General features: G+C 37.1%; 1 protein-coding gene and 1 long non-coding RNA gene across 2 annotated transcripts in view; one reads left to right on the forward strand and one right to left on the reverse strand.

The window, feature by feature from the left end:
• Positions 1–27,348, forward strand: part of EDNRA (endothelin receptor type A) — a 61,081-nt gene extending 33,733 nt beyond the window's left edge. Inside the window, exons 4-8 of the mRNA XM_060654015.3 lie at positions 13,249–13,447; positions 16,559–16,711; positions 20,856–20,989; positions 21,415–21,523; positions 24,918–27,348. Of these exons, the coding sequence (XP_060509998.1) occupies positions 13,249–13,447; positions 16,559–16,711; positions 20,856–20,989; positions 21,415–21,523; positions 24,918–25,058 (736 nt within the window). The 3' untranslated portion in view covers positions 25,059–27,348. The remainder of the gene's footprint in view (positions 1–13,248; positions 13,448–16,558; positions 16,712–20,855; positions 20,990–21,414; positions 21,524–24,917) is intronic.
• On the reverse strand, positions 9,606–12,471 carry LOC132692033 (uncharacterized). Its single transcript, XR_009616140.3, has 2 exons — positions 11,647–12,471; positions 9,606–9,778 (listed from the first exon to the last, which is right to left on the reverse strand). It is a non-coding gene; the product is annotated as an uncharacterized LOC132692033 (long non-coding RNA).
• Positions 27,349–27,917: the final 569 nt, after the last annotated feature.

Consider the following 27,917-nt stretch of genomic DNA (forward strand, 5'->3'; position numbering starts at 1 on the left):
TCTTTAATGACCTATTTAATTTAGAAGAGGTTTCTATTTTTTCTGTCTCACACTCTGGTAATAATTCTATCAGAGCACCTGAGTCCCATCATTATAGACATAAAAGACTCACTTTCTTAAAGAACATTTAAGTTTTTACAGATATCCTGTTATTTGTTATTTGCAATTAATTTCGGGGACCAAACTGTTATTGATAAAACATAAAAAATACTCGTTCCATTAGGAGTTGAAAATTATAATGGTATTCTTATTATAAATTTAAGCCTGTAATAACTGTGAAACACAAACCAAAATGTTTAGTAGTGTTATTAAAAATAAATGTATTGCGGGGTGCCTGGGTGGCTCAGTCGGTTAAGCGTCCAACTTCTGCTCAGGTCATGATCTCGCAGTTCATGGGTTTGAGCCCCATGTGGGGCTCTGCGCTGATAGCTCAGAGCCTGGAGCCTGCTTTGGATTCTGTGTCTCCCTCTCTCTCTCTTTCTGAACCTCCCCTGCTTGTGCTCTGTCTCTCTAAAATAAATAAATATTATAAATAAATAAATAAATAAATAAATATAAATGTCTTGCAAAAAAATGTAATGCTGAAATTAAAACACAAAAATTCTTTTAGTAGTTTAAAACATAGTGATGTGTTTGACAAAAATGCTGCTACAGCAATGGTAAACACAAAGATCAGAGATCACTTCTCCCTTATTAGTAGGATTCTCAGTAATTTCTAAGAAAACCTAAGGTCTATGTAGTTTTCTTCTGCATCATATCAGACATTAAGGGCTGCAGTATTAAAACATTTAGATGGTGCAGGTGGCCACTGTATCACTTCCACCTGACTAAATAATAGACTGTGCTACTTGTGGCCATCTCCTAAAAAGTTGAGTAAGCATTTATAATCTGGATTTTATTCACTAATGAATTCTCACTCTGCTGCTCCTACCCTAGCATTCCACTAACACCATTTTCCTCTTGTATCCAAAGTGTCGTACTATCTAAAACTTAAAGCATTTAAATTGTATATGTGACATGACTAATGTAAAATTTTTCTTGTATTTGTCAAGTTGTATATTTAGAGATATAGCTATATAGTCTTATTACAATATTCAATTAAATTTTTAATTATAATATAACTCTAAAATCCACATGGGGAAAAGATATAAGAAAATAATCATGATAGTTTAAAAAGCAATTATGTTTCCTACGTACATACTCTTCCTATATAATAGTGTTATATGTTATAAAGCTACAGTATTTAAAACAGTGTGGCACGTGCATATAAATATACTGAGAAATAAATGGGAAAGCCAGAAACAGGTGTTACAGTGTATGAGAACATAATACAGGCCGAAATCACTTTTGTAATGGAGAAAGGAAAGATCATCAATAAACAGTGCTATTTAGTCATCTGAGGGAAAAAGCATGTTAAAGTCTTATCTTGTATTGTATGTCAATAATAATACTTATAATAATTACCACTTGTTGAGTACTAGTATGTACTGGGCCCTGCTAAAAATACAGAAATTAGTTTACTTAATCCTTACAACACCACCTTGTGATAGTACTGTAATTATCCTCATTTTATAGGTGAGGAGTCTGAGGTTGAAAGAGGTTAACGAAGGCCATTTGGCTACCAAATGTTGGAGGCAGTAATCAAATATAAGTGGTCTGCCTTTTTACCACTATGCTTCAGCATGTAAAAACTCAAGCCATATAGAAGAAAATAGACTAATATCTTTTTGATCACTGGAAAAGGAGGGCTTTGGAACTTAAAAAAGATGGTGTAAATTCTGAATATAATTATTAAAAGGATTTCAGAAGATAAAGTTTGAAAATATGAATATCAAACATTCATAAATTTAAAAAACAAATATAGCAATAAGCTGGGGGAAATATTTGCAGCAAATACTTGTAGCAAAAGCTACAACATGTTAATATTCTTGGTAATTAAAGAGGCCATACAGATAGTCATTAAAATCATAAGACTTCCATATAAAAAGAGCACAAATATAAAAATACCAATGAAGAAGTTTGTATGACTAATTAGCATATGAATAATGTTCATGTAATCAAAGAAATTCTAATTAAGAACATGTTTCTTAATATCTGGTGGGAGTAGAGGTTTAAACACCCCTTCAGGGGGGCGCCTGGGTGGCTTAGTTGGTTGGGTGTCCAACTTGGACTGAGGTCATGATCTCACGGTTCATGGGTTTGAGCCCCACATCGGGCTCTGTGCTGACAGCTTAGAGCCTGGAGCCTGTTTTAGATTTTGTGTCTCCCTCTCTCTCTCTCTCTGCCCCTCCCCTGCTTATGCTCGCTCTCTCTCTCTCTCTCTCTCTCTCTCTCAAAAATAAATAAATATTAAAAAAATAAAATAAAATAAACAGCCCTTCAGGAAGATAAAATCCTATATACACTTTTGCCTTCTGAGCTGGTAATTACAATTTTTAGGAGTGATTCTGAGAAAACATTCCAAACAGAGAATTCATGCACAAAAATTTTCTTTACAATATTATTTACAGCAAAATACAGGAATCTTATTGCTCCATGTTAGGCCAATGGAAAGGAGGTTATATATAATTGACATGTACAGGTATATGAATATAAAATTCCTTAAAGGAAACATGATAAATATTATTAGTAGTTATATCTAGGGATGGGGGATAGGTTTTTGTAATGTTCTTCTATGAGTAGGAAAAAAAATCTGAAAGTTTATTTACTTCTATTACCTATTACCCATTTTCCTTATTTATTCTATGCCATTTTATGCATTTTATTTTTTCTCATTTATGCAGCTCATTCCTATGACTGGTGTTCTATATCAAGACTAATTTTCTATGGGCAGGCAGCTCTAAAACACAAGCACATACAGGCACATAAACATGAACACAGAAGTTTGTATACATGGAGAAACACATGTATATGCCCAGCCCAGAGTCTCTTCCATCCCTATTGTTGCCTTTACAAAAACAACATCATATTTGGGAAAAATAGCATTTTATGTCAAAATTAAACTTTGTCTCAAAGGCTTTAAAAACAAGGATGATAGTGTTAGGAAAGAGGAATTTAGCATCGTAAAAGAAAACTACACCTCTGAGGAAACATCTAACTAAAAGCCAAAGCTAGATAAGATTAGCATATTACAAAAAAGAATGAGAAATAAAATGAAGACAAGGAGAATTCTTGTTTCCTATAAATAACAAAAATGTTTAAGATATCTAAGTATAATCCCCTGATAAGCATTAATAAAAGAAGAAGCCAAAAGAGAGGAAAGAACTAATCATCAGGGAGGTGCAAATCAAAACCACAATGAGCTATCACCTCACACCTGTCAGAATGACTAGTATCAAAAAGACAAGAAACAATAAGTGTTGGTGAGACTGCAGAGAAAAAGGAACGCTTTTGCACTGTTGGTGGGAATGTAAATTGGTGCAGCCACTCTGGAAAACAAAATTGAAATTCCTCAAAAAACTAAAAATAGAATTACTCTATGATCTAGCTATTCCAGTTCTGAGTATTTATCCAAAGAAAATGAAAACACTAATTTGAAAAGATACATGCACCCCTATTTTATTGCAGCATTATTCACAATAGCCAAGATGTGGAAACAATTCAAGTGTCTATCCAGGGATGAATGGATAAAGATGTGGTATATATAAACAATGGAATATTAGTCAGCCATAAAAAAGGATGGATCTTGCCATTTGTGACAACATGGTTGGACTTTGAGGGCATTATGCTAAGTGAAAAAAGTGAGACAGAGAAAGACAAATACTTATGATCTCATTTATATATGGAATCTAAAAAACAAAACCAGCAAAACAGAAAAAAAATAAGCTTAGAGATACAGAGAACAAATTGGTGATTGCCAATGGGCAGTAGGGGTGAGGGTGAAATGGGTGCACAGGGTCCAAATTATTTCACAACTTCCAGTTATAAAAGAAATAAGTCATGGGGATGTGATGTACAGCATGATGACTGTAGTTAATACTGTGATGCATATTTGGACATTGCTAAGGGAGAAAATCTCAAAAGTCCTCATCATACACACACACAATCCTATAACTGTGTGTGGTGATAGATGTTAATTAGACTTATTGTGGTGATCATTTCACAATTTATACAAATATTGCATCATTATGTTGCATACCTGAAACTAATATAATGTTTTATGTCAATTATACCTCCATAGAAATAAATAAATGTTTCACTGTCATCCTTGTGATTTATTTCCTTGTTACAAAATTTAGAGTCTTTTTGTGAATAGTGTTACGTGGCATGGTTTAGTGGTCCCTTTTATATTTTATATAAGTCTATGTCATAAGTTTTTTGTTGATGAAAATATTGTAAGGTACTTATCCCCTAGTGACAAACTGTATAATAAATTATCCTAGATTGAGAAGCATAATTCATAATTTAGTTCAGCAGGGGCTCAGGCAGGAATGAGGTGATGGACAGACATGATGAATAAGGCCTGGCTGCTGTCCCTTAGGAGTCTTCACGCTTGTGAAGATGGCAACCTGGAGACATGAGAGAATGAAATATTTGATGAAGGTATTTAGGCTATGGGATTCCTAAATCACCTAAATCATCAAAGCCCTGCCTTCCTTCCCAACTTCACATTGTTCTGCCCTCTCTTTCTTCCTTGAGGGAATCTCAGGGAACCATTTTGCACAGCTTCGTTCTCCCCAATAGAAACTCTACCTCTGAAGGGGGTGGACGGTGGGGAGAAGGTGTGGGATCACCTCACCTTACCACTTCCTCCCCACTCCCATCTCAGGCATGGAGAAAAATGAAATAAATGTTCCATCGCAAATGATCAGTTGTATATCAAATAAAATGTTCTTGGTTAAAAAAAGAAAAAAATGACATCAGGCATCTATTTCATTAAGACTTGGGCTCAGTTTCAGATCAAGATCATGAACCATTTAAAATTCCACTCCCACAAAAATCTGCCTTAACCTAGGAGATTTTCCTTGGTAATAAATGCTTTGTTCCCTGGGTCCTTTCTTTATTATTTTTACATTTCATTTGGTACTGACTCTAAGTTTTGGGATCTGAATATAGGGAATCTCTTTTGACATTTCTATTTCAAAAGCTTTCACACTAGAGAATGAATCATTCGCACTTAATTCCAGAAGATAAGATACTATTTGCTTTGAGTCTCGATTTGGTTGCATTATGTTCTACTAAAAATAAAAAAAATCCTTCTTTAAGAAAATAAAAATAAAACAAGAAGTAAAAAGAGGGAAATTGGAATCTATTACAAAACAATTTACAGTTTGGGAATCCCTGCTTTCCTCTTATGAACTGAATCAAATTTATGGCTCAGGAAGAGTTCCCATTCTTTTCTAAATATATTTTAAATAAAAAATAATGAGAGGAACAACATATTCAAGTTCTGTACAATTTCTTTTTTTTTTTCTTCTTTGAGAAGACAATATAATAAAGAACGTATTTCACAAGTTGATTTACAGATTTAATAATCTATAATTTACAGATACAGTAAGAAAGGAAATGTTTTCCCACAACAATGAATAATAAAATGAAAACAACTGGATGAGAAAGATACTTGTAACTGATGTTTATGAACAGGAATTTTAGCCCAAAAATATGTATGCAAGAGAGATATTGGTTAATAAAGGCAACAGCTACTTTCTAGCGGAAGCATGGTTAAAGAATATGAATGTATGGTTATGTAAGAAGAACTATATCAAATGTTATTCAAAAGTTAAGCTTCCAGAAGAATTTCAAATTTTGTGAATTAGAGCAACAATGAGGTGTCATCTCAACTATAATTAGTAAAAATAAATCAATTTATTTATTTTATTTTATTTTTTATTTTTTTTTAATTTACATCCAAATTAGCGTATGGTGAAACAATGATTTCAGGAGTAGATTCCTGAATGCCCCTTACCCATTTAGCCCATCCCCCATGCCCACAATGCCTCCAGCAACCCTCAGTTTGTTCTCCATATTTATGAGTCCCTTCTATTTTGTCCCCATCCCTGTTTTTGTATTATTTTTGTTTCCCTCTGTACAATTTCTTTTAAAACAAATGTTTATTTATTTTGAAAGAGACAGCAGGCGTGCGAGTAGGGGAGGGGAAGAGAGAGAGAATCCCAAGCAGGCTCCACAGAGCCCAACACTGGGCTTTATCCCACAAACTATGAGATCATGACCTGAGCCAAAAATCAAGAGTCAGATCCTTAACTGACTGAGGTTACCCAGCAGCCCCTGTACGATTTATTACTTTAATCGATTATTCAATGAATACAGAAAACTGAAAGATGAAAGAAAAAAATCTCCCTTTCTCACTATCAGCTTTCAATCTGCAGAGGATAAACAAGAGAGTAAGAAGAAGCCCATAACTTGCCCCAGAAAGGATGAGCCTTCATGGTTAATATCAACTATGGACCTGTCTCAGCTCTACCTTTTCACTAATTCCTCTTCAAATCTAGCTCTTATTGATTTTTACTTTGCATCCTTAGTCACTTAAGAAAAAGAAAACCAGAATTTCAGAAAAAGACTGAGGAAATTTAGAAACAACTTTGACCCCTCTTCAGATTTATCAGTGAACATTTTTTTTAATGCTAAGGTAGTGTACTCATAACACCAGCCATTACCAATAATTAAAATAGGTGTTTTTGTATGCCATAAGTGACAACTTTCAAATGTTACTTTGAGTTTGTTTGAGGGGAAAAAAGAGGGGGCAGGGAAGGGAAGAGGGATTCAATGCTGTTCTTTGTAAAGTTAACTGTCTTGTTTAAAGTGGAAGATGACAGGGTCAGACCAGTAAAAGGGTCTGGGTACAGATCCAACTTGTAGTTAAAAATTGCCTGTGGAAGGAGATTGTAAAAAGATAAAACTCTTTTAACAACTGCTCCAGGAGTGATGTATAATTAGATACCTGGAAAAGTTGCAGAGACCTAGTGATAAGGCAGTTTTGTTTCATAAGCCTCAAACTCAAAAGCCAATGTCAGTTCTCCATCCCAGCATTTTACATAATTGCTCAGTGGTCTCTATGATGTTCCCAAAGGTTTGTCCTAAGTCAAAACATGAAAGTGGTTTTCTGGAAAACCGTTTTTATTTAGACCTTGGACTTGGTTTCTCCTTATTCTTCTGCTGTTCTGATTGTCCTTTGCTGCATGACAATAGGGAAGACATGTAAGAAGAGCCAGAGCCAGAAGAGGGAACCCAGGGACCAGACACAGACAAAGCCAAATGCTGACCATAGAGCATCTGGCTCTATATTTGGGGGTCTGTTCCCCATTGCACATAGTTATTTGTTCTTTTATCTTAATTCTATTGATAAGATCAAGTGACTGGATAATTTTGCTAGCTTACTTTTCTTTTTTTGTTTTGTTTTGTTTTTATTTTTGAGAGAGAGAGACAGAGCACCAACATGGGAGGGGCAGAGAGAGAGAGGGAGACACAGAATCTGAAGCAGGCTCCAGGCTCTGAGCTGTTGGCACAGAGCTTGACATGCAGCTCGAACTCACAGACTGAGATCATGACCTGAGCTGAAGTCAGACGCTTAACCGACTGAGCCACCCAAGCAACCCAGCTTATTTTTTCTTTGATAACAACCTACCCCAAAACTTAGCAGCTTAAAACAACCACCATTTTATTATTACTTCACCATATGGTGGGGTAGGAATTTGGGCAATTCTTATGCAACTTGTCACTTTGACTGGGGTCTCCTGGTGGATTTCATCTCGTGGCTCAGCTTGTCTCTTGGGTCCAAGATACGTGACTAGCCCTTTGGCAAGAACAAATGGAACTCTGAGCCTAACTCCCTCTCATGTAGTCTAGCACCTCTTAACAAATTCTCTGAGACAGGCCCAGGGCTTCAGGGTGGAGTCGCTGCTCTGCTCGGAAGCCAGGCCTGAAACCCACAAAGCATCCTTCCAGCTCTACTCAGTCGGTCCAAGCAGTCACAGGCCAGCCCAACTGAAAGACTCTGCCGAAGAAGTATGAAAGTACTCACTGCTATCTTTTAATCTACCATGCCTGGTTTCTCTTTAAAATTCTTCCTGCTGAGGAGACTATAGATGCTGGAGAGGATGTGGAGAAACGGGAACCCTCTTGCACTGTTGGTGGGAATGCAAACTGGTGCAGCCACTCTGGAAAACAGTGTGGAGGTTCCTCAAAAAATTAAAAATAGACCTACCCTATGACCCAGCAATAGCACTGCTAGGAATTTACCCAAGGGATACGGGAGTACTGATGCATAGGGGCACTTGTACTCCAATGTTTATAGCAGCACTCTCAACAATAGCCAAATTGTGGAAAAAGCTTAAATGTCCATCAACTGATGAATGGATAAAGAAATTGTGGTTTATATACACAATGGAGTACTATGTGGCAATGAGAAAGAACGAAATATGGCCCTTTGTAGCAACGTGGATGGAGCTGGAGAGTGTGATGCTAAGTGAAATAAGCCATACAGAGAAAGACAGATACCATATGTTTTCACTCTTATGTGGATCCTGAGAAACTTAACAGAAACCCATGGGGGAGGGGAAGAAAAAAAAAAAAGAGGTTAGAGTGGGAGAGAACCAAAGCATAAGAGACTCTTAAAAACTGAGAACAAACTGAGGGTTGATGGGGGGTGGGAGGGAGGGGAGGGTAGGTGATGGGCATTGAAGAGGGCATCTTTTGGGATGAGCACTGGATGTTGTATGGAAACCAATTTTACAATAAATTTCATATATTAAAAAAAATAAAATTAAATAAATAAAATAAAATTTAAAAAAAAATTCTTCCTGCTGAAATAAATAAATAAATAAAAATAAAAATAAAATTCTTCCTGCTGGTATTTTGCCTCCAAACCTCTGCATGGAAGTTAGTTTGTCTATCATATAAGATACATAAATCATAAAGAAACATTACAAATGATTGCATTTGCTGTTAATTAACAATGTGCATAGGTAAGGGTAGAAGTGACACTTACTGGAAGTGGTAACATGGAAGGGAAAATAATAAATTCCAATGTAGACAAGTATCGATAGGCACTTGGTAGAAATTACTGAAGTACTGAAAGTACTTCAGTTACTTTTTCCTTCTCTTGATTCAATAATCCCCCTCAAGATAATTAATCCAGGAAAATCATTCAAAAAGAGAAAAAAAACTATATATACAAACATATTTATAAGTGTGTTATTCACAACCTTGAAACACTAGAATTGATGTGAACTTAGGAGAAATATTTAAGTCAACTGTATCAATATCCAGTTATACTGTGTAGCTATAAATTAATAAATGCCATGCTTCTGTAGAAGCATAAGGCCATTTTTTATCATGAAAAGTAGATAAAGCTAAAAATAAAATTGTAATTGATATGGTTATAATATATATTTAGATTATGCTTGTGAGAATATAAGTAGGCAAAGAATAAGAAGAAATAAAAAATAGATTTTGTTGAAGTGGTATTTTTTTAATTTGTTTTATTTCATCCTGTTTTAAAGTACATTCAATAATAAATATATTAAAATTTACTTACCATCCCAGGCCATACCTCAAAAATTCAAAAACATGCATTAAATGCCTTTGGCCTTGGAAACATGTAGAAATCTATATATAGACATACACAGTAACAAACATCTTTACATAAATAAAATGCATAATTTATACTTTTATTTTGGCATATCACATGACAGGGTACAAGGTGATGTCATGGGAAAAGACTCCCCTGGGTGTTGGCAGACCAGAGCCCTAGTCCGGGCTCTCCACATTCACAGGAGATGAGGCAGACGATGTAGTAACACTCCAGTCCTCAGGTTCCCAACTGATAGAACATGAAGGGGAGAAAGATCACCCCAAGAGTCCCTCATGGTTTTTTAATTATTTGCTTCTAGGATTCTAAAAGTATTAGCTTTTTGTTTGTTGTCTGTCAAGGCTGCCTTAAAAAATAAGAAAATGCTCAGAATGTAGTGTGCTTTATTGGCTGATAAAGATAAATGCATGGCCAGGAAACAAAGACATTTACTTCGACAGATATTGATTTGGCACCTATTGTTCTAGGTATCGTGACCAACATATAAAATGTCTGCCCTCATGGCGCTTATATTCTAAAGACAAGGGTGGACAGAGACGATAAATAAAATATTTGGTTGGTCACATGGTAGTAAGCGCTATGGAGAAAAATCAATCAGCGTGAGCAGGTCAGGGTAAGTCTGGAGGGGATTCTGGCAATTTCAAACAGGATGTTCAGGGAAGGACCCTATGAAAAGCTACACCTGAGTAAAGTAAAGCAGATGAGGAAGCAGCTCTGAGAACACCAGTAGGCATTCCCACTGGGCTGGAAACTGCTGGGGGATTTGAACCGAGGGATGACATGAGGGACTTACATGTTAACAGGCTCACTTTGGCTGCTATGTTTGGGATAGAATGAAGTAGGACAAAATGGATGAAGGGAGACTAGTTAGGAAGCTACTACAATAATCCAGGTGGCATGGTAACAGGAGAGATGGTGAGATGTGGTTGCATTTAGGTGTATCGTGAAGAAAGAGGTCACAGGGTTTGCTAAAGAATTGGATGTGTGATAGCAAAGGGAAAAAGAGGAGTTAAGGCTAACTTCAAATTCTGGGCCTGAGATGGTAAGGACTGAAGAGAGGGCAGGGTGGAGGTCATGAAAGGGACCAGGAGTCTGGTTTGGGTAAGTTCGAATGCCTATTAGATTTCGAGTGGCCATATCAGTTAACCAGTTGGAAAGACAAGTCAGGAACTAGAGGCGGGGTCCTCGGTTAGACTTATAAATTTGGGAATTAATTATCAGTATATAGAAATTTTAAATGATGCTAAAGCCATGAGACTGGATGGATCACTAAAAGAAAGTGTGTTGATAGAATAGAAAAGAGGACCAAGGACTAAGGAGGAATGCAATGCTAAGAGTTTGAGAAGTGAGCAGGTTCCAGCCAAGGAGATGAGAAGAAATAGCCAGCCTTATCAGCTGGAGAAAGACCAGGAGAAATGTACTAGAAGGCAAGAGAAGAAACCATTTCAAAAAGTAGACATCATTTCTGGAATATCAGCTGTTAGTGGTTGAATCTACACTTGCAGATTTTCTATGGCAAGTGAAAATGTCATATGTGTCCACTAGCTCCATTGAAGGATGTTTATAATCACACCTAGTTAGGAGAACATATTTATGGATATGTGTGTTGTATCATTATATTCTAAATAGAAATTATGTTTGGAACATCCGGTATTTCTTATCTTTCACACCTTTCCCTACCCCCATCATCACAAATGATTATTTCTAATTAACTCTTACAGTTGTTTTCTCATGTCATGTAAATGTCATCAAAATCAATGTGATTACAAATAAAAAATAGTCTAATTCTCAGTCATGTGGGTTTGCCACACTATACACTAAAAACTACTTCTATTTATTTTAAAATGTTGAATTTACATTAGATTATAGACGTGTAATAATTTGAGGACTCATGGCATATTACAAAATGAAGCTGCTTTGTGAATATACTCATCATAAGAACATGTTGACCACATTTTCCTTCTCAAACCACCTTCTATCTCCAATCCTGCCTAATAAATCTTGCTTCCTTACTCCCTTAGGAGATAAAGCACTTTATTTAAAGCACCTTTCCTGATAGTTGATCTAAGAGAAGGGGAAAAGAAATAGATATAACTCACTGACAGCCTCGGGATATAGACATCCTGTCTCCATTCCTTTTAGCTTTTACTGGACATCAGGCTGCCAGTCTAATAAGGCAACAAAGAAAAGTAAACAGAAATGAAAAGCAAAATAAATCGCAGTCTTTATCCCACTGGAAATAACCATAAATTTAAAAATGCAATCTTGGCTATATCGTAAAAGGATTTTCTTGGTTTGTTTGCATAGCTGTATTTTATTCAATTCTGAACTAATCTGGACTTTTTTTTAAGATTCTTATTGTACATCAATCTTATTTATCCTAAAAATCTTTTGCAAAAAATATTTCTTCAGCAAATTGTGCTATATGTGTGCCATATGGCATCGTCATGCATACCCAAACTATAAGTTCTAATCTACAGTGGAGAACTAGGTAGCATAATTCCTAAGACCTGTGTTTTCACAGATGTACCTTGTAGATGCACTGAGACAGCACAGTAAATATAACTGATAAGAGTGATTATGGGTAACGTGTAGTTTGCCTTGGCTTTACTGACAAATCTTTGACATTAAGTCATGTGCCCTACAAGCCCATGTGCACCTGTCCCCAATGCCTTGGTCTGTTTTACAGTCTTCTTCCGGCACTATCTAATGAAAGCTATAAAAAAGAGAATGTTTACTTTCCATTACAACAGCAAAAAAAATTTCAAGAATGAAGCCACAAAAATACCATACCATGTCACAGGTCCCATCTTAATAGTAAGCCAGATGGTGCTTAAGTAGTTAGCACCAGACCATCTCCTCAGGTCAGAAACACAGACTTTCTGAAACCAAACTTTCTTTAGACTTAACATTGGAATGGGATTACTATCACAAAAAATATTAAAGTAGAAAATAAACAATTTCTTAATGCCAGTTTGTTTTTTGATTGACATGATTGTCCAGTAACATTTATGTTCTACATTTTTCTATGAACCTTTCTTTTCTATTAGATTGCAAACCCTAAAGATTAGGAACCAAGATATCTTTAACTCCACTTTATCTATTGTAGCTCAGGACCATAATGGGAGATAGTCATTCTTTGACTACCAGGTATACAGTGAGAGAAGAAAGGAGAAAATGATCAGCTATCTATGGTCGTATTCATTTAAGGATATCTAGATCCACTTCATAATAATGTTTCAAGTTTCTTTTTTTAATATATAGAGAGGAGTAAGATATTACCTTAACAAGTACCAGCAGCTTTCACTACACCTTCCATCATCCAGTTTTTTCCCTCAGCTTAAAAAACATAGGCACATTTGTCTGATGCTGGCCCATTATAAGCCATCACAAGATTTTCCTGAATCCTAAATGAAGACCTCAGACTCAGGCCTGCCAGACACCTGATTCCCAAAGGGGTGGAACTCTTAATGGTTCCACTTACTTTTCAAATCAGGACTCACAGAAGGGTCCTTATTTTTCACATCAGGACTCACAGAAAGTTCCAGGACTCATTGGAAAGTTCCAGTGATTGGTCACTGGCTATGGGGAGAATCTTTCTAGCATTTATAATTATTTTTTAAATGAAATAAATTTTAAAGTTCCTAACAACTAGGTTCTGCCTCCATTCCCCCCACCCCCACCCTGCTTTTGTTTTTCAGGTACAGAGCAGTTGCCTCCTGGAGTCGTGTCCAGGGAATTGGGATTCCCTTGATCACTGCCATTGAGATCGTCTCCATCTGGATCCTTTCTTTTATCCTGGCTATCCCTGAAGCTATCGGCTTCGTCATGGTGCCCTTTGAATACAGGGGTGAACAGCACAAAACCTGTATGCTCAATGCCACATCAAAATTCATGGAGGTATGGAGAGTTTAAAGGAAATTGGGGAGGAGAGGAGGTCTTCATATATACTTTACCATCGCCAAGACTTGTTGATATTTTTACAATGCCCAGTGTGGCTTACTCTGTTAGTTCAGTCCCATAATTAGAGCAACTATTTTGTTTTCACTCTTATATTAGAGCACAATTGTAGACACAACTCTAGTTTTACCCCAAACAACTCAGAATCTGAAACAAACTTACTCAGAAAGATAGATGGGGGGGGGGGGGGGGGGGGGGCGGACTATGTATATATACACAGTGCTATTTGTTTTTATAATAAGTAATACAGCACAACAATTTCCATCTGATGGGCATGCTAATATGTATTTTATGTTACTTGGGGAAATGCACATTCCTCACACTTTTTTAAAGATAGATTTACTAACTTAAAGTAGGAAGTTATACTTCATGTACTTATATTAGTACAAATTCTATATGTAATATACAAATAACAAATTTGCAGAACCTTTTAAAACGTGTTTTAGTTCTTTAACAAATTCAGTTGTTGTTTGATATATCTGACCACATTAATGTTTTTTTGAAAAGTTTAATTACATAACTGAGTGTATTGGGAAACATGTTTAAAATGCATATTTCCTTTGCCAAACTAGTCAAATGTGGACTGGGGAGGAAAAGGAGAACCATTTCTCTTAAATCAGCATAATTTAGTGCTTTGATGTAGGTTTCATGCAGCTCAGATTCCACATTTAATCCTTCACAGACATCTCCAGGTATGTTTTCCTAACTTGAAAAATTCACAAAATTAGTGGTTTTACAGTTGACCAGTTTTCCTGCATTGGAAATTCTTCTTTTAAAATTAAAAGTACTCATGAAAACTGGCAAACTGGCGATGTTAAAATTAAGGTCTTCTGTTTATCTACTGACCTTTTTATTAAGTCGATGTCCATAGTGAAAAACAAAGTAGCAGCAGGAGGTTATCAGAATTTGGGCAGTGCAAATAAGCAATCTAGCTATTCCCGACAAAAGTGTTAAAGAGAAGAGGCTTAGTATAAGAATGAGCTCACTAATCAATTGAAACTAGACAAAATGAAATGGGCTACTTCACAACAACCGAGTCTCTCTTCTAGAGTGGGCAAGCAAAGACTAGCTAGCTACCTAAGGGGATTACAATGAAAAGTATGAGTTCAAACTGATTGTTTTTTAGATTCCATCCAAGTCTGAAGTTTTCAGACTCATTCTCCCCCAGCTTGTGTTCCATTCTTTCCTCCTCAACTCTGCCCTAACCTAGAATGGAGGGAGGTCCCTCCATACCCTGGCCGATGACATTAGTTCAAAAGAAACGTGTGACCCCTTTCTCTACAGGCCTCTGCCATGGAGGGGGCAGGGGACTCCATCAAGACCCCTCAGGGGTCAGCTTCCAGACCTTCTGCAGCTGCTTCTAGGGCATTCACACCCAGGCAGCAATGCATCTGGAAGAAGGAGGTACAAGTGAAGAGAGCACTTAAAGGAGTGTTTGTGTGCACTTAAACAAAGAGTTCTGATTTTTTTGTTCTTGTGTTTTGTTTTGTTTACTTCAGTACGCAAATCTTTCTACAGTGTGATGTGGAGAGGGAAATACTTGTATAAACAGATCTGAATAAACCAAGTCCCTTGGTGTAGTTTGCACTAACCTTAGGATAGAATTCAGGGGTCTGTGAACCTGAATGGAAAAGAAATTACATATTGATTTTCACTAACTTCTAACTGAAATTTATCATTTCCTTCTATTATGAATGTAGGTAACAAACCACAGTCATATTTAACAGAACCATTATATTTCCACTAATGGAAGTAATAGACATTTTCATAACATAACAGTTGGATAATCTTGAAATATCATTTCTGCTCATCATTATTTCAACTTCTGATGGTTATTAGAACCACCATTTGATTTTTCATTTAATTTGTTAATAAACACCTAGATCAGAATTTTAATATTTTGATAGCTGTGTTTCAACATAATTGGCTACCACTGTAATCTTATTTTATTTTATGCATATAAAAGTATTATTCTCAGAAAGGATTATAGTCTTCACCAGACTTCCAAAGCATAGAAACAGTTAAGAACCTCTGCCCAGAACTTTTTTTCCTCAGGAACCATTTATAGATTATTTTAATAGACATGTTATAAATGTAGCCTACTGGGCCTCTTTCTATATTCAGCAACTGTCCGGTTTTTCACAGAGCAGCATGATTATTTTTTACTGTGGGAACTGAGATAATACAGGAGGCTGCATTATCCTTCGTAAATAAACAATCTGGAGAAAGAGTATAAGGAAAAGCATTTCTTCCTAAGTCGGTGATTAACTTAGTGGGAGGAAGAACGCAGATATAATTTTCTAATTTCCATTTTGTAGGGTACTAAATTTTCTCCTTTAAAAAGACATAAAACTTAATAATACTAGTATTTACAAATCCTGCCCACAGAGAGATAATGCTAAATAGGCCTTCAGATAAGATACTCTGCCTCAATAGTTTCCAGGTGATAAGTATTAAGAGCTCGAGAAAGGGCATGGTTATTGATGGCTCAAATTGGCTGGCTGCAAGGTCACATAGCAAGCATACCAGGCAAAGGGTTAACTCCCAGTAACCAGAGCTACACAGATAAGCCATTCATAACCTTCGCTGTTACCACACAAGATACTCACATTAAGTACACTTTAACCACAAGAGTCAAAAGTAAACTTGGCACTAGCAAAGTTTTGAGGCTCATCAATAAGTAAAGATAAATACATATTCTATCTATCTCAAAATCATGCTTTATGAGCTTTGGGAGGGAACTCTTCTTCTTGAGTAGGGCTCTCCCACTGTGTTATTAAAACCAACTTCGGTTTATAAAAAGTATCTTTGTCAGGATTATTTTTAAGTGCAATTTCTTCATGTGCTACTAGAAAGCCAGGATCATTTTTGGATTTTCCATTGGATTTTGGATTTTCCATTGAGTTTTGAGCACCACCTCCAAGCCCTTTACCACAAGTGTGAATGTAGAAACATATCTACAAGCACGAAGATTTTGAAGCTACCAGAGCACTGCCCAGTAAATTTAGATTACAATGCACCTCCTATTCTCTCCCTTTCTTCACCCTACAGTTTTACCAAGATGTGAAAGACTGGTGGCTCTTCGGGTTCTATTTCTGCATGCCCTTGGTGTGCACTGCAATTTTCTACACCCTCATGACCTGTGAGATGTTAAACAGAAGGAACGGAAGCTTGAGAATTGCCCTCAGTGAACACCTTAAACAGGTAAACCTAATAAGATCGTGAAAATTTGGCCAAGACTTATTTGTCCCAGACAACAGAAGACCTATAAATAAGTGTATTTATTTAGCATATTTACCCTGGTTTGCTAAAAATAAAGTCTTATAACTGTTTTATTTATAGTTATAGTATTAGAAATTTCTTTTTTTTAATTTTTTTAATGTTTTATTTTTATTTTTGAGAGACAGAGACAGAGCACGAGTGGGTAGAGAGCAAGGGAAATACAGAATCCCAAGCATGCTCCAGGCTCCAGGCTCCAAGCCATCAACACAGAGCCCAATGTGGGTCTCAAACTCACAAACCACGGGACCATGACCTGAGGAGAATGAAGTCAGATCCTTAAAAACTGAGCCACCCAGGCGCCCCAGTATTAGGAATTTCTTTTGTGAAATAGAGAGTCTGCCTGTAAAACAGGTGGCCTGGAGGCAGGGCCAAATAGAGAGGAACTATTCATTTAGTTTGCCAAGAGTATATTGAACATGTGTGTTTGTGTGTCTGTGAATTGAACTGGGCTTGGAACTGTGCCAGGACACAAAGAGGCATAGGACTTTCTCCCCTAGCAGGCTTTGCAGTCTTGGTGTAGAAATAAAATACAAACATGAAAAAATTAGAAAATAGAATCACCAAATATGGTAAAAGTAGCCTATGCTGTAGAAACCCAAGGATGATATAAAGACAAAGTCACAAAGACGCTTGTCATGGATGAGGGAGATCGAACTGTTCATAAAGGATAAATGGGTTTGATGGGGAAGAAGAAGACAGAGGGCATTTCAAGTGGGAGGAGAGGAGTCTAGTTAGAACATGGCACAGGCACCACGCATTTGGGGAGTGGAAAAAAGAGATGAACCTCACTAGAAAACCATCCAAGGTAAGACTCAGGATAGGAAATGGGATTGGGTACATAAAAAGAGGTCAGATTTTGGATAGCCCCAAAATTTGTACATGTCAATAATAGGAGGCTGCTGTTGGTTCCCTCCCTGCCCTTCCCTCCCCTCCCTCACTACCAGGAAGCAAACAGAACATGTACAGCCATGGACTTTAGAGGGCAAACCTTTACACTTATACTTGCTGGCTCTGTGTTGTTGGGCAAATTGCTTAATCTCTCTGAATCTCTGGGTCTTCATAAAATATATGCAATAATATCTGTACCTTTCTGTACAAATACTGATTCAGTTTTAAATTTTAAAAAATTAAATAGGGGTGCCTGGGTGTCTCAGTCAATTAAGCATCTGACTCTTGATCTCAGCTCAGGTCTTGATTTCAGGGTTGTGAGTTCAAGCCCCATGTTGGGCTCCACACTGGGCATAGAGCCTACTTTTAAAAAATTAAACAAAATGTATATAATAATATATCAAGAGGATTACCTAATGCATGTACAGTGTATAATAGAGCCCAACTCATAGTAAGTACCCAGAAAATGTTTGATATATATTAATTCAAAGAGTAAAACTAGGACTACAGGTAAATTCTCCGTCTCAGCAGAGAAGTGGATAAGAACACCCAACCGCACCAAAAGATAATGAATTGTTGATGAAGCCTGTAAATCTGCTCTCTACAATTACCAAACAAAAGCAACATTCTTCATCAGCAACTCTTCTCAACTATTGTACTGATTTTTCTGAGTCTTCAGCTTCTTATCTATAAATTGGGCATAATTGTATGTGAATCAATATTATTACAAAAATCAAAGGCATTAGGTGCATACATGTACTTTGTAAAATCCTTGCATGCCATAAAAATGGTAGCTATATTTTTTATTAAAATTTAACAGAAAATTATATTGAGAAAATTTAGTATGACTTTGTTCAGGCATGAATGTTTCAAGTGCTGCAGATGTGAAATATATCAAGCAATTACTGTGTTTCACTCCTGCAGTGGAGGTAATTAATTAGAATAGATTTATAGAAAACAAAAACAAAAACAAAACCCCATAGTGTTTTTCAATGTTGACTTTTTCATTAGCACCATGATTGAGTGTTTAAGCTATGAATGGTACCTGCTCTGAAAATAACTGAATAGGGATTGGTCACAATAATAGGATGCTCCTTCACATTTACATAGCATTTTATGTTTCCAAAGAGCATGTCATTTGCTTATTTGATTTCTTCCAAGCACCCCGAAATATAAGCAGGGTAGATGTCCGCATAAGGGTGGTTAAGCGATTGGCTTATCCAAGTGGAAATTAAAAGCAAAGACTTGGTCCTCCTACAGTAGTCATTGCCTTTGTCACACCCAAGCTGTAGCAGTTTCCAACAGCAGGAGAGCAAGCCTACTGGAAAGCCTTCCATGGGGGCTGTAGGGAGCTAGCTCTCAGTGAAAGGCCATGTCACCCTTTAACTAGTATCCTATATAGCTCTGGTCTTGCTTTCTGCACGGTTTCCTCGAATTTCTCTGTATTATTCTTTCAACATCTTTTATCAGTTAGGGATTGTGTTTGGATGCTGGTAGCAGAAAACCCAAAATAACATTGAGCAAACCAAATGGAGGTTTCTTCTTTCTCCCACAGGAAAAAAAAAAAAGTCACTGGTTCAGTGTTCAAGAGACTCAGAAGCCAGAGGTCTGCTGTTTTGCTGACTTTTCCTTTAGTATTGGAAGACAGTAGCTACAACTCTACCCTTATATCAGATTTCCAGGCAGCAAAAAGGGAAAGAATATAGATCATATTAGTGTGTGCATCAGAAGGAGTACCCTCCACTTTTAAGTAGCTTTTCCAGAAACCTCTTACAATGATTTCTGCTTGATCTCAGTGGTCTGACTATGTCAGGTGGCCATGAAGATGATTAGCCCAGGCTCACCTGCTGACATAATAAAATCACGGTTCTGACTGATAGTAAGGAAAACAGGAGAATAGCTTTCGAATGATCATCCTCTTTGAGGGTGTGCTCAAGGGGGATAACCTTTCCCCCAGCACCCAGTACCCTCCTTTTCTCTTTTTCTGGTCACATTGTCTTCCTGTGTACACCAAACGACCCTTTAAAATAATCCCCTATTCCTACAGATTGGAACTCTTTATTTTCTCAACCATTGCTTAGCTTATATGTTCTCTGAAGCCATATCCCAGCTATCCCACCCAATAACTCTGGAAGATTAAAGAACTCCAGTCCTTTGGTCTAGAGCAGCAGTTTGTGACAACTGCCTTGAAATCTTCTTAAATGGCTCTATTAATCATGTGGGTTTATTGTAGGCTTCCCATACTTAATGTTATATGCTTTGGGTTGAACCAGCATTACCCTTCCAAATCCTGTTTTCAATCAATTTTATTTTGACATTAACTGATCCCAGTTACAGACGAGTTGCATTTTATGTTCCTAGTTAGGCTTTCAAATGCATGCGTTTTAATGCTGAAGCATAATGCACACAAATGACTGTTGCAGATAATTCCTAACCTATGATTTTTCTGGTCTACACAAATTCAAAAGTATGTAAACCTTCAAAGTGAAGTCAGTCCAGGGTCAACATGTCCCACTTGTTCTAATCATCATTGCTGATAATCCTTTACCCTCATCCCTCTGTTTGCAAACAAGATGTCGTTGGAAGCTATATGTCATTAATAAAAGAATTTTAGAAGCAAAAAACTCCCAGTGCTAGCTTTCTTCAATAGCAAGAAATGGGGGAAACACATTGCTATTGACTTTTTCTCTTTTTCCTACTTATGTTTTCCAAATATCTTCATAGATTTGTTCCTTCTTTATTATGCTAGGTTCAGTCACTTTGACTGCCATGCTGTCATTAATGCTAGCTACCCATTATGGAGGCTTTTAGCTAACCATCTCCCCCATATAGTCACACACACACACACACACACACACACACACACACACGCAGCCACAGTGTTGGCTCAGCTCCAGCTAGTTCCCATTTCCCTGACATCTAACTTCTATCCTGACCCTAATAACCAGTTTGAGTCCACCATCCTTCCTGGCAGCCACCCAAAAGAATCATTAGCAACTCCTTGATTAGAAAGTTGGACTCTAAATATTGAAGAGATAGAGGCACTGTGAGGTATGCTGTTCTGGCTCTTTTTTAAGTAATTCTTTCTTTGCTATCTACAACTTCCTTTGTATAGTTCTTTCCTCTGGTAGAAAAACACTAAACTTATTGTACTTTTTTTCCCCTCACTTTCCTTTAGCGTCGAGAAGTGGCAAAAACAGTTTTCTGCTTGGTGGTAATTTTTGCTCTTTGCTGGTTCCCTCTTCACTTAAGCCGTATTTTGAAGAAAACCGTGTATGATGAGATGGACAAGAACCGATGTGAATTACTTAGGTATGATCCTGTGTACTCATTAGGAAATTGGAGTTTCCCTAATTTGCACACTTATAATACTTTTTACAAACCACCTAGTCTATAGTCTCATTAGCCGTGAAAATTAAAACTGCCAAGTTGATTATTTTTCTTGAGCTGACATAGCCCATGACTGATCCCCAAATTTGTGCAAGCCATAGCTTGGCTTGTGGCTCCCCTCCTGAGGCTGTGCATAATGGTTTGAGCTAACCAAGTGGCAGGTATATCTGTAAATGTTCTGCAGAACTGAAACTGCCATTTAAACAAGCACTTTAAAAAAATTCTGACTGCCACCTATAAGAAATGGCTCCTGGGCAAGAAAAATGCTTATTCTAAGGATAAATGCTAGCTAGCAGATTTAAAAACATTGTCTTCTAATTATTCTACACTATTTTCTTTTGTTCTAGTTTCTTGCTGCTCATGGATTACATCGGTATTAACTTGGCAACCATGAATTCATGTATAAACCCAATAGCTCTGTACTTTGTGAGCAAGAAATTTAAAAATTGTTTCCAGGTAAGAATGTTTTGCACGTATTTTTTAAGGACAATCAAATGGTTATATTAAGTAGCCAACAAGCATGGCTAATTCTAGTAGAGAAGTTAAAATCATATTCTGTTACCTAGAGAGTCAGATTGTTAGCATAAAGCAATATTGTCCAGATGTTGGCGAGGATGAGGAGAAAGAGGATCTCTTTTGCATTGTTGGTGGGAATGAAAGCTGGTGCAGCCACTCTGGAAAACAGTATGGAGGTTCCTCAAAAAACTAAAAATAAAACTACCCTATGACCCAGCAATTACACTACTAGGCATTTATCCAAGGGATACAGGTGTGCTGTTTCAAAGGGACACATGCACCCCCATGTTTATAGCAGCACTATCAACAATAGCCAAAGTATGGAAAGAGCCCAAATGTCCATTGATGGATGAATGGATAAAGAAAATGTGAGATATATATACATACATATATATATGTATATGTATACATACAATAGAGTATTACTCGGCAATCAAAAAGAATGAAATCTTGCCATTTGCAACTACGTGGATGGAACTGGAGGGTATTATGCTAAGTGAAATTAGTCAGTCAGAGAAAGACAAAAATCATATGACTTCACTCATATGAGGACTTTAAGAGACAAAGCAGATGAACATAAGGGAAGGGAAACAAAAATAATATAAAAACAGGGAGGGGGACAAAACAGAAGAGACTCATAAATATGGAGAACAAACTGAGGGTTGCTGGAGGGATTGTGGGAGGGGGGATGGGAAGGAATCTACTCCTGAAATCATTGCTTCACTATATGCTGACTAATTTGGATGTAAATTTAAAAAAATTAAAAATAAAGTTAAAAAAAATAAAGCAATATTGCCAGAAAAATTGTCAGAAAAGCAAGATCAGTTCAGACAACAAAATATTCAGAGGTATAAAATAGACTAACTTAATAATATGCTAATTTAGTATGCTGCTTTAAAAAGAAATGCTCAAGGGGCACCTGGGTGGCTCAGTCGGTTAAGTAGCTGACTTCAGCTCAAGTCATGATCTTGTGGTCTGTGAGTTCCAGCCCCGCGTTGGGCTCTGTGCTGACAGCTCAGAGCCTGGAGCCTACTTCTGATTCTGTATCTCCCTCTTTGTCTGCCCCTCCCCTGCTTGCTCTCTGTCTCTCTCTCTTTCAAAAATAATAAACATTAAAAAAAATTTTTTTTTAAATACACTGCTTTAAAAAGAAATGCTCAAGGGGCCTTTGGGTGGCTCAGTCGGTTAAACATCTCGTTCCTGATTTCAGCTCAGGTCATGATCTCATAGTTCATGGGATCTAGCTCAGAGTCAGAGAGATCCCTGCTTGGGATTCTCTCTCTCCCTCTCTCTCTGCCCCTCCCCTGATCTTTCTCAGGCTTGCTCGCTCTCGCTCTCTCTCTCAAATAAGTAAACTTTAAAAAAAACATTTTTTTTAAAGGAATGCTCAAGGGGTGCCTGGATGGCTCAGTTAGTTGGGCATCCAACTTTGGCTCAGGTCATGATTTCACAGTTTGTGGGTTCGAGCCCTGCATCGGGCTCTGTGCTGACAGCCTACTTCAGATTCTGTGTCTCCCTCTCTCTCTGGCCCTCCCTCACTCATGCTCTGTCTCTCTCTCTATCTCAAAAATAAATAAAACATTAAAAAAAATTTTTTTTTAAAAGGAATGCTCAAATTTGAGCTCCAGACTGCATAGAATACATAAAGCCTATTCATGATTTTCATTATCTTAGACTTTAACCACAGTCTCCAACAAAATATAAATTCTGTTGTTAAAAACAATCTTGCTAAATGCTGCTTAATACTATATTTAATAATAGCCTCTTCAAGGAGAGTAAATGCTTATTGCCCTGGGAATCTGAACTAATGTAATTTCATTCAAAATCAGTTTCCTTATGTTCTTCAAACTTCCTTGCAGCTAAGCTAACCCACGTCCTCCAGAAGCTCCATGCACTTCTTACCAAGGCGTCATTTCTGCAGTTCCTGGGATGATTTAGCATACAGTTAATTCTAACTGGATTTTGTTCTCTTTGGCCAGGATGTTTAACTTCAGTTTATGGCACATATTAGGAAGAATAGTGTAGAGGTCAAGGCTGCAGGATCTGGAAGCAAACAATCTTGATTTACACCACAGCTTTATACTTGCTAACTGTCTAACTCAGGTCCAGGTGGTACCCCTCCTGCCTCCTCAGTTTGATCATCTGATTTTATAGATTAGCTATCTCATGGGTAGGATTCAGTGGGCTAATATATGTTAAGCACTTGAGACAATAATAAGCTGTCAGTATGAGTTTATTATTATTAGGGGTGGAGAAGAGAGGAAAACCACAATGACTGCCCTCATGTAATTTGCCATCTAGAAGGAGACAAACATATATTTACCAAAGAATCATACAAATAGATGAATCTTGGCATGGAAGTTCTAGCCAACACCTTTTTGAAGTCTACTTGATAATGTTTACAAGTCGTGAAATGCTATAAGAAAGATTCTGCCCAAAGAAGGATTGACTAAAATGCTGGTCATGATAATATATAATCTGGAGTTAACATCATTTTGTTTTTTTGTTTTTTTTTAAATTTTTTTTTTAACGTTTATTTATTTTTGAGACAGAGAGAGACAGAGCATGAACGGGGGAGGATCAGAGAGAGAGGGAGACACAGAATCTGAAACAGGCTCCAGGCTCTGAGCAGTCAGCACAGAGCCCAACGCGGGGCTCGAACTCACATACCGCGAGATCATGACCTGAGCCGAAGTCGGACGCCCAACCGACTGAGCCACCCAGGCGCCCCAACATCATTTTGATTAATTTACATACTAATTAGAGGGAAAGGAAAAATCAATGTACAAACTCTCGGAAATTAAACATGTCTTTTGACTGATCTGCAGAAAAAGGTAGCATATGCTGGAGAAATCTAGAGTCCTGGGTTCTAATTCCAGTTCTGCCTATTTCTCCCCTAAACCTCCCTGTCCTCATTAATAAGATGAGGAAAATAGTACCTACCACCTAAGGTCATTATGAACATCAGATGAGGTGCCCCATGCAGGTGGTGCACACTGCGGAAATGCCAGGCCCCTCTGGACTCTTCTCCATCCACGCCTACCCCAAGTCATGGAACATCTCCCTCAGGCCAACACTGCCTTCTCTTCCTCTTTGAATTGGTGAATAACTTAAAACAAGAAACAAGGGATCTATTTTTCCAGCACTAGAATGGGCAGTTTAACTTCTACCTAGAAATTATAGGCTCCATACTCTAGATTACTGTTCAGGCTCACATTCTGTCCTCAAATTTGTATGGCCATTTCCCCCTTGTTGGTAGGAAGCCAAGGCCTCTGTGTTCTGCTGGGAATGGGTTGGTAGGCTCAGGTTATTTAGAATCTGTTCTTTCTCCCAGTCTTGCCTCTGCTGCTGCTGTTACCAGTCCAAAAGTCTGATGACCTCGGTCCCCATGAATGGAACAAGCATACAATGGAAGAACCACGAACAAAACAACCACAACACAGAGAGGAGCAGCCATAAGGACAGTATTAACTAAACAACTTAAGAAACATTAATCAATATTCCTTCAAAGTCTGTTGAAGAGAAAAAAAAATCACGCAGCAACTGTGTTTCCAGAAATCTTTTCTCCAAGTCTTCTCCCATGATGCAACCCCAACCCCAGAAAAATGCTTTCCAAAACATCAGAGGGTGGACTGGTTTATAGTCACAAATTCAATGAGTCTTTCTTCTTTAATTTATCTAATTTACATATTCTGAATGTTATATTCAGCACCAAAAAATGTTGGGAGTTAGCAGGGAGAAAGGAGACTGTTCAATTAAACCAGAAGGATATTTGCTACTTTTGCATGAAAATAGAGTCTCCGAGTACTTAACAGCTTCCATGGCAGTTCTATGGAATGTTCCATGAGAACTGGTCATAATGAAAATTTTGCAATCTTGACAAGGTTTTCTTTTTTTTTAATTGGCCAAAGACAGTAAGATGAGCAATTAGGTTAATGTTTTTCATGTCACTTTTTTGATTTTTAAAACATCAATTCTCAAGCTGCAACAAATACAGCCACTTAAAGCACAGACTGATATCCACATGTGGCAGTTTAATAGCTGCTATTCAAAGAATTGTTAAGAACCTATATATATATATATTTTTTTTAATGGTGTTTCATTACAGGAGATCTGGAGCATATTTTTATGTTAAATTTTAAAATAATGCTTGAATCAAATAATTCTATTTTTCACAAACCCAATCTTTTTAAAATGTAGATATTTTGTGTAAAACCAATGTCATGTACCAAAATGTAAATGTACAAATCATTCAACTATACCCAAGACTTTCAGTGGAATGTATTGAAGTCTAAAGCACACTTCATAGAAAAAGATTGAATCTTTTTTGAAGATTTGGAAATTTTCACTGAGACTTTGTTTTTTTGGTCATAGTAACATGTGTGTGTATGTATGTGCATATAGATGTACATATATATATATGTATAATGTATATAGATGTAGACATATCTATATACATTATACATATCACCTCATATTCTCTTCATTTCTCTTAAAATGTTAACTGGCAGTAAGACTTTTTTGGTCATTCCCTTTTCCATATAAGAAACAGTTTCAAGGTGGCCAACTGAGTTTATGTCAGTGAAATATAATTATCCCCAAATGCCACCATGAACTTACGGTTCTTCACTTCCCTGGGTTTCCAGTATGAATCGAAACACCTCCCCCACCCCTGCTCCTCACATGGTCACCATTTCAAAGGGCCCACAGTGACTTTTGCTGGGCATTTTCCAAGATGTTTACAGACTGTGAGTATGGCAAAAAACCTTTTACTGTGTGTATATAAATATATATAAACAACTGTACATTTCTTTTAGCCAATTTTTCTGTGATTGTCTTTATGGAATATACTTGTGTGTGTGATATATGCATGTGCGTGACAGTATGTATGGACTTAATGAAATCTAATAATAATGCCCTGTAGTTGTACTACAGCACACACTCTGAGTGGGTGGAATCTAGTGGTTGTTCATCATGACAACTGGCCTTAGTCAGTGTTAATATATCTGTGTTCACAATCCTTGTGACCATGTTGCCATTACAAATGGAATATGAGAGGCAGCATGAAAGAGGATGCACCATGGGTTGACAGTAGGGTTTGTTTAATTAGCTGGTTGGTTGGTTGGTTGGTTGGTTGGTTGGTTGGTTTGATAAAACAGTATTTGGGGTTATACTTTTTCCTGTGCTAGAGCAAAAATCATTCAATTTTGAAGTAGTATATTGTCCTGGTTCCTCAACTCAATGTGCTGATGAGACTGACAAGAGGTCTGATGTTTCTATCAGACTTCACCAGATAGATTGCTGATGATAAATTACCTAAGCTGATTTTTTGGGCTATATTTTAGCATAGTCATGTATAAAATGATATCAGGTTCCAGCTTGTGCCATTGCAGGCCTCCTCTATGTGTGAACACTCAAATTCCGTTACTATACTGGTGAATCACATACAGTGATATATACCTATAATATAAGCCATAGTTCACATCATTTTGTTTAGACAATTGTCTTCTTTTTAAAGATATTTTGTCTCTTGCATATTAAAAATGCATTTTATAAGTTCAGAGAGTCATAGATTTCTGAATAAAACACAGACTTCAATGTGCATTTTATTTATGGACCAGTAAGTAACCATGATTTACTAACAGGAGTAGTTCCAATTTCTACCTTTACCACATCTTTCCAAGTAGATCTGTAGAAATGAGCCAGAAGCCAAGGCCCCTGCATTGGCAGTGGCCCATAAGTATAAAATAAAAGTTTACAGAAGACTTGCAAGTGTCTCTTCATTTTTACATGGTTTTACATAGAAAATGTTGATTACGTGATGCCTGTTGCAGACTTCTCCCTAGTAGTAGCCAGGCAAGCAATTTTACTTTCAAACAGGTACTTCCTATTCTCAACCTACTTTGTTATACTAAACACTCATTCCTTCATTCACCTTTCCAGTAAGTTTTAAGCATCTACTATGCACCAGGCATTCTTCTAGGTTTGGGGGACATAGCAGCAAACAAAACAGGCAGAGTCCCTGCTCTCATGGAGCCTGCATTCCAAAGGAGGGAGTTGGACAATAAATAGCGTGTCAGGTGGATATCTGGAGGAAGATACTCATATATACCTACATGCTTATTTAACATCTCCAAATGAATGGCTAGCAGACATACTATATCTAAAACTAAGCTCCTGATATCCCTCTAACCTGTGCTGCCATAATATTTCTCTGCTTATGTATTAGGGTTCTCCAGAGAAACAGAACCAATAGGATAGATAGATAGATAGATAGATAGATAATACATAGATGATACATAGATAGATAATAAATAAGATAGATAGATAGACA

This window comes from Panthera onca, chromosome B1 (assembly GCF_046562875.1).
Source record: "Panthera onca isolate mPanOnc1 chromosome B1, mPanOnc1 haplotype 2, whole genome shotgun sequence".
Classification (NCBI taxonomy): Eukaryota; Metazoa; Chordata; class Mammalia; order Carnivora; family Felidae; genus Panthera; species Panthera onca.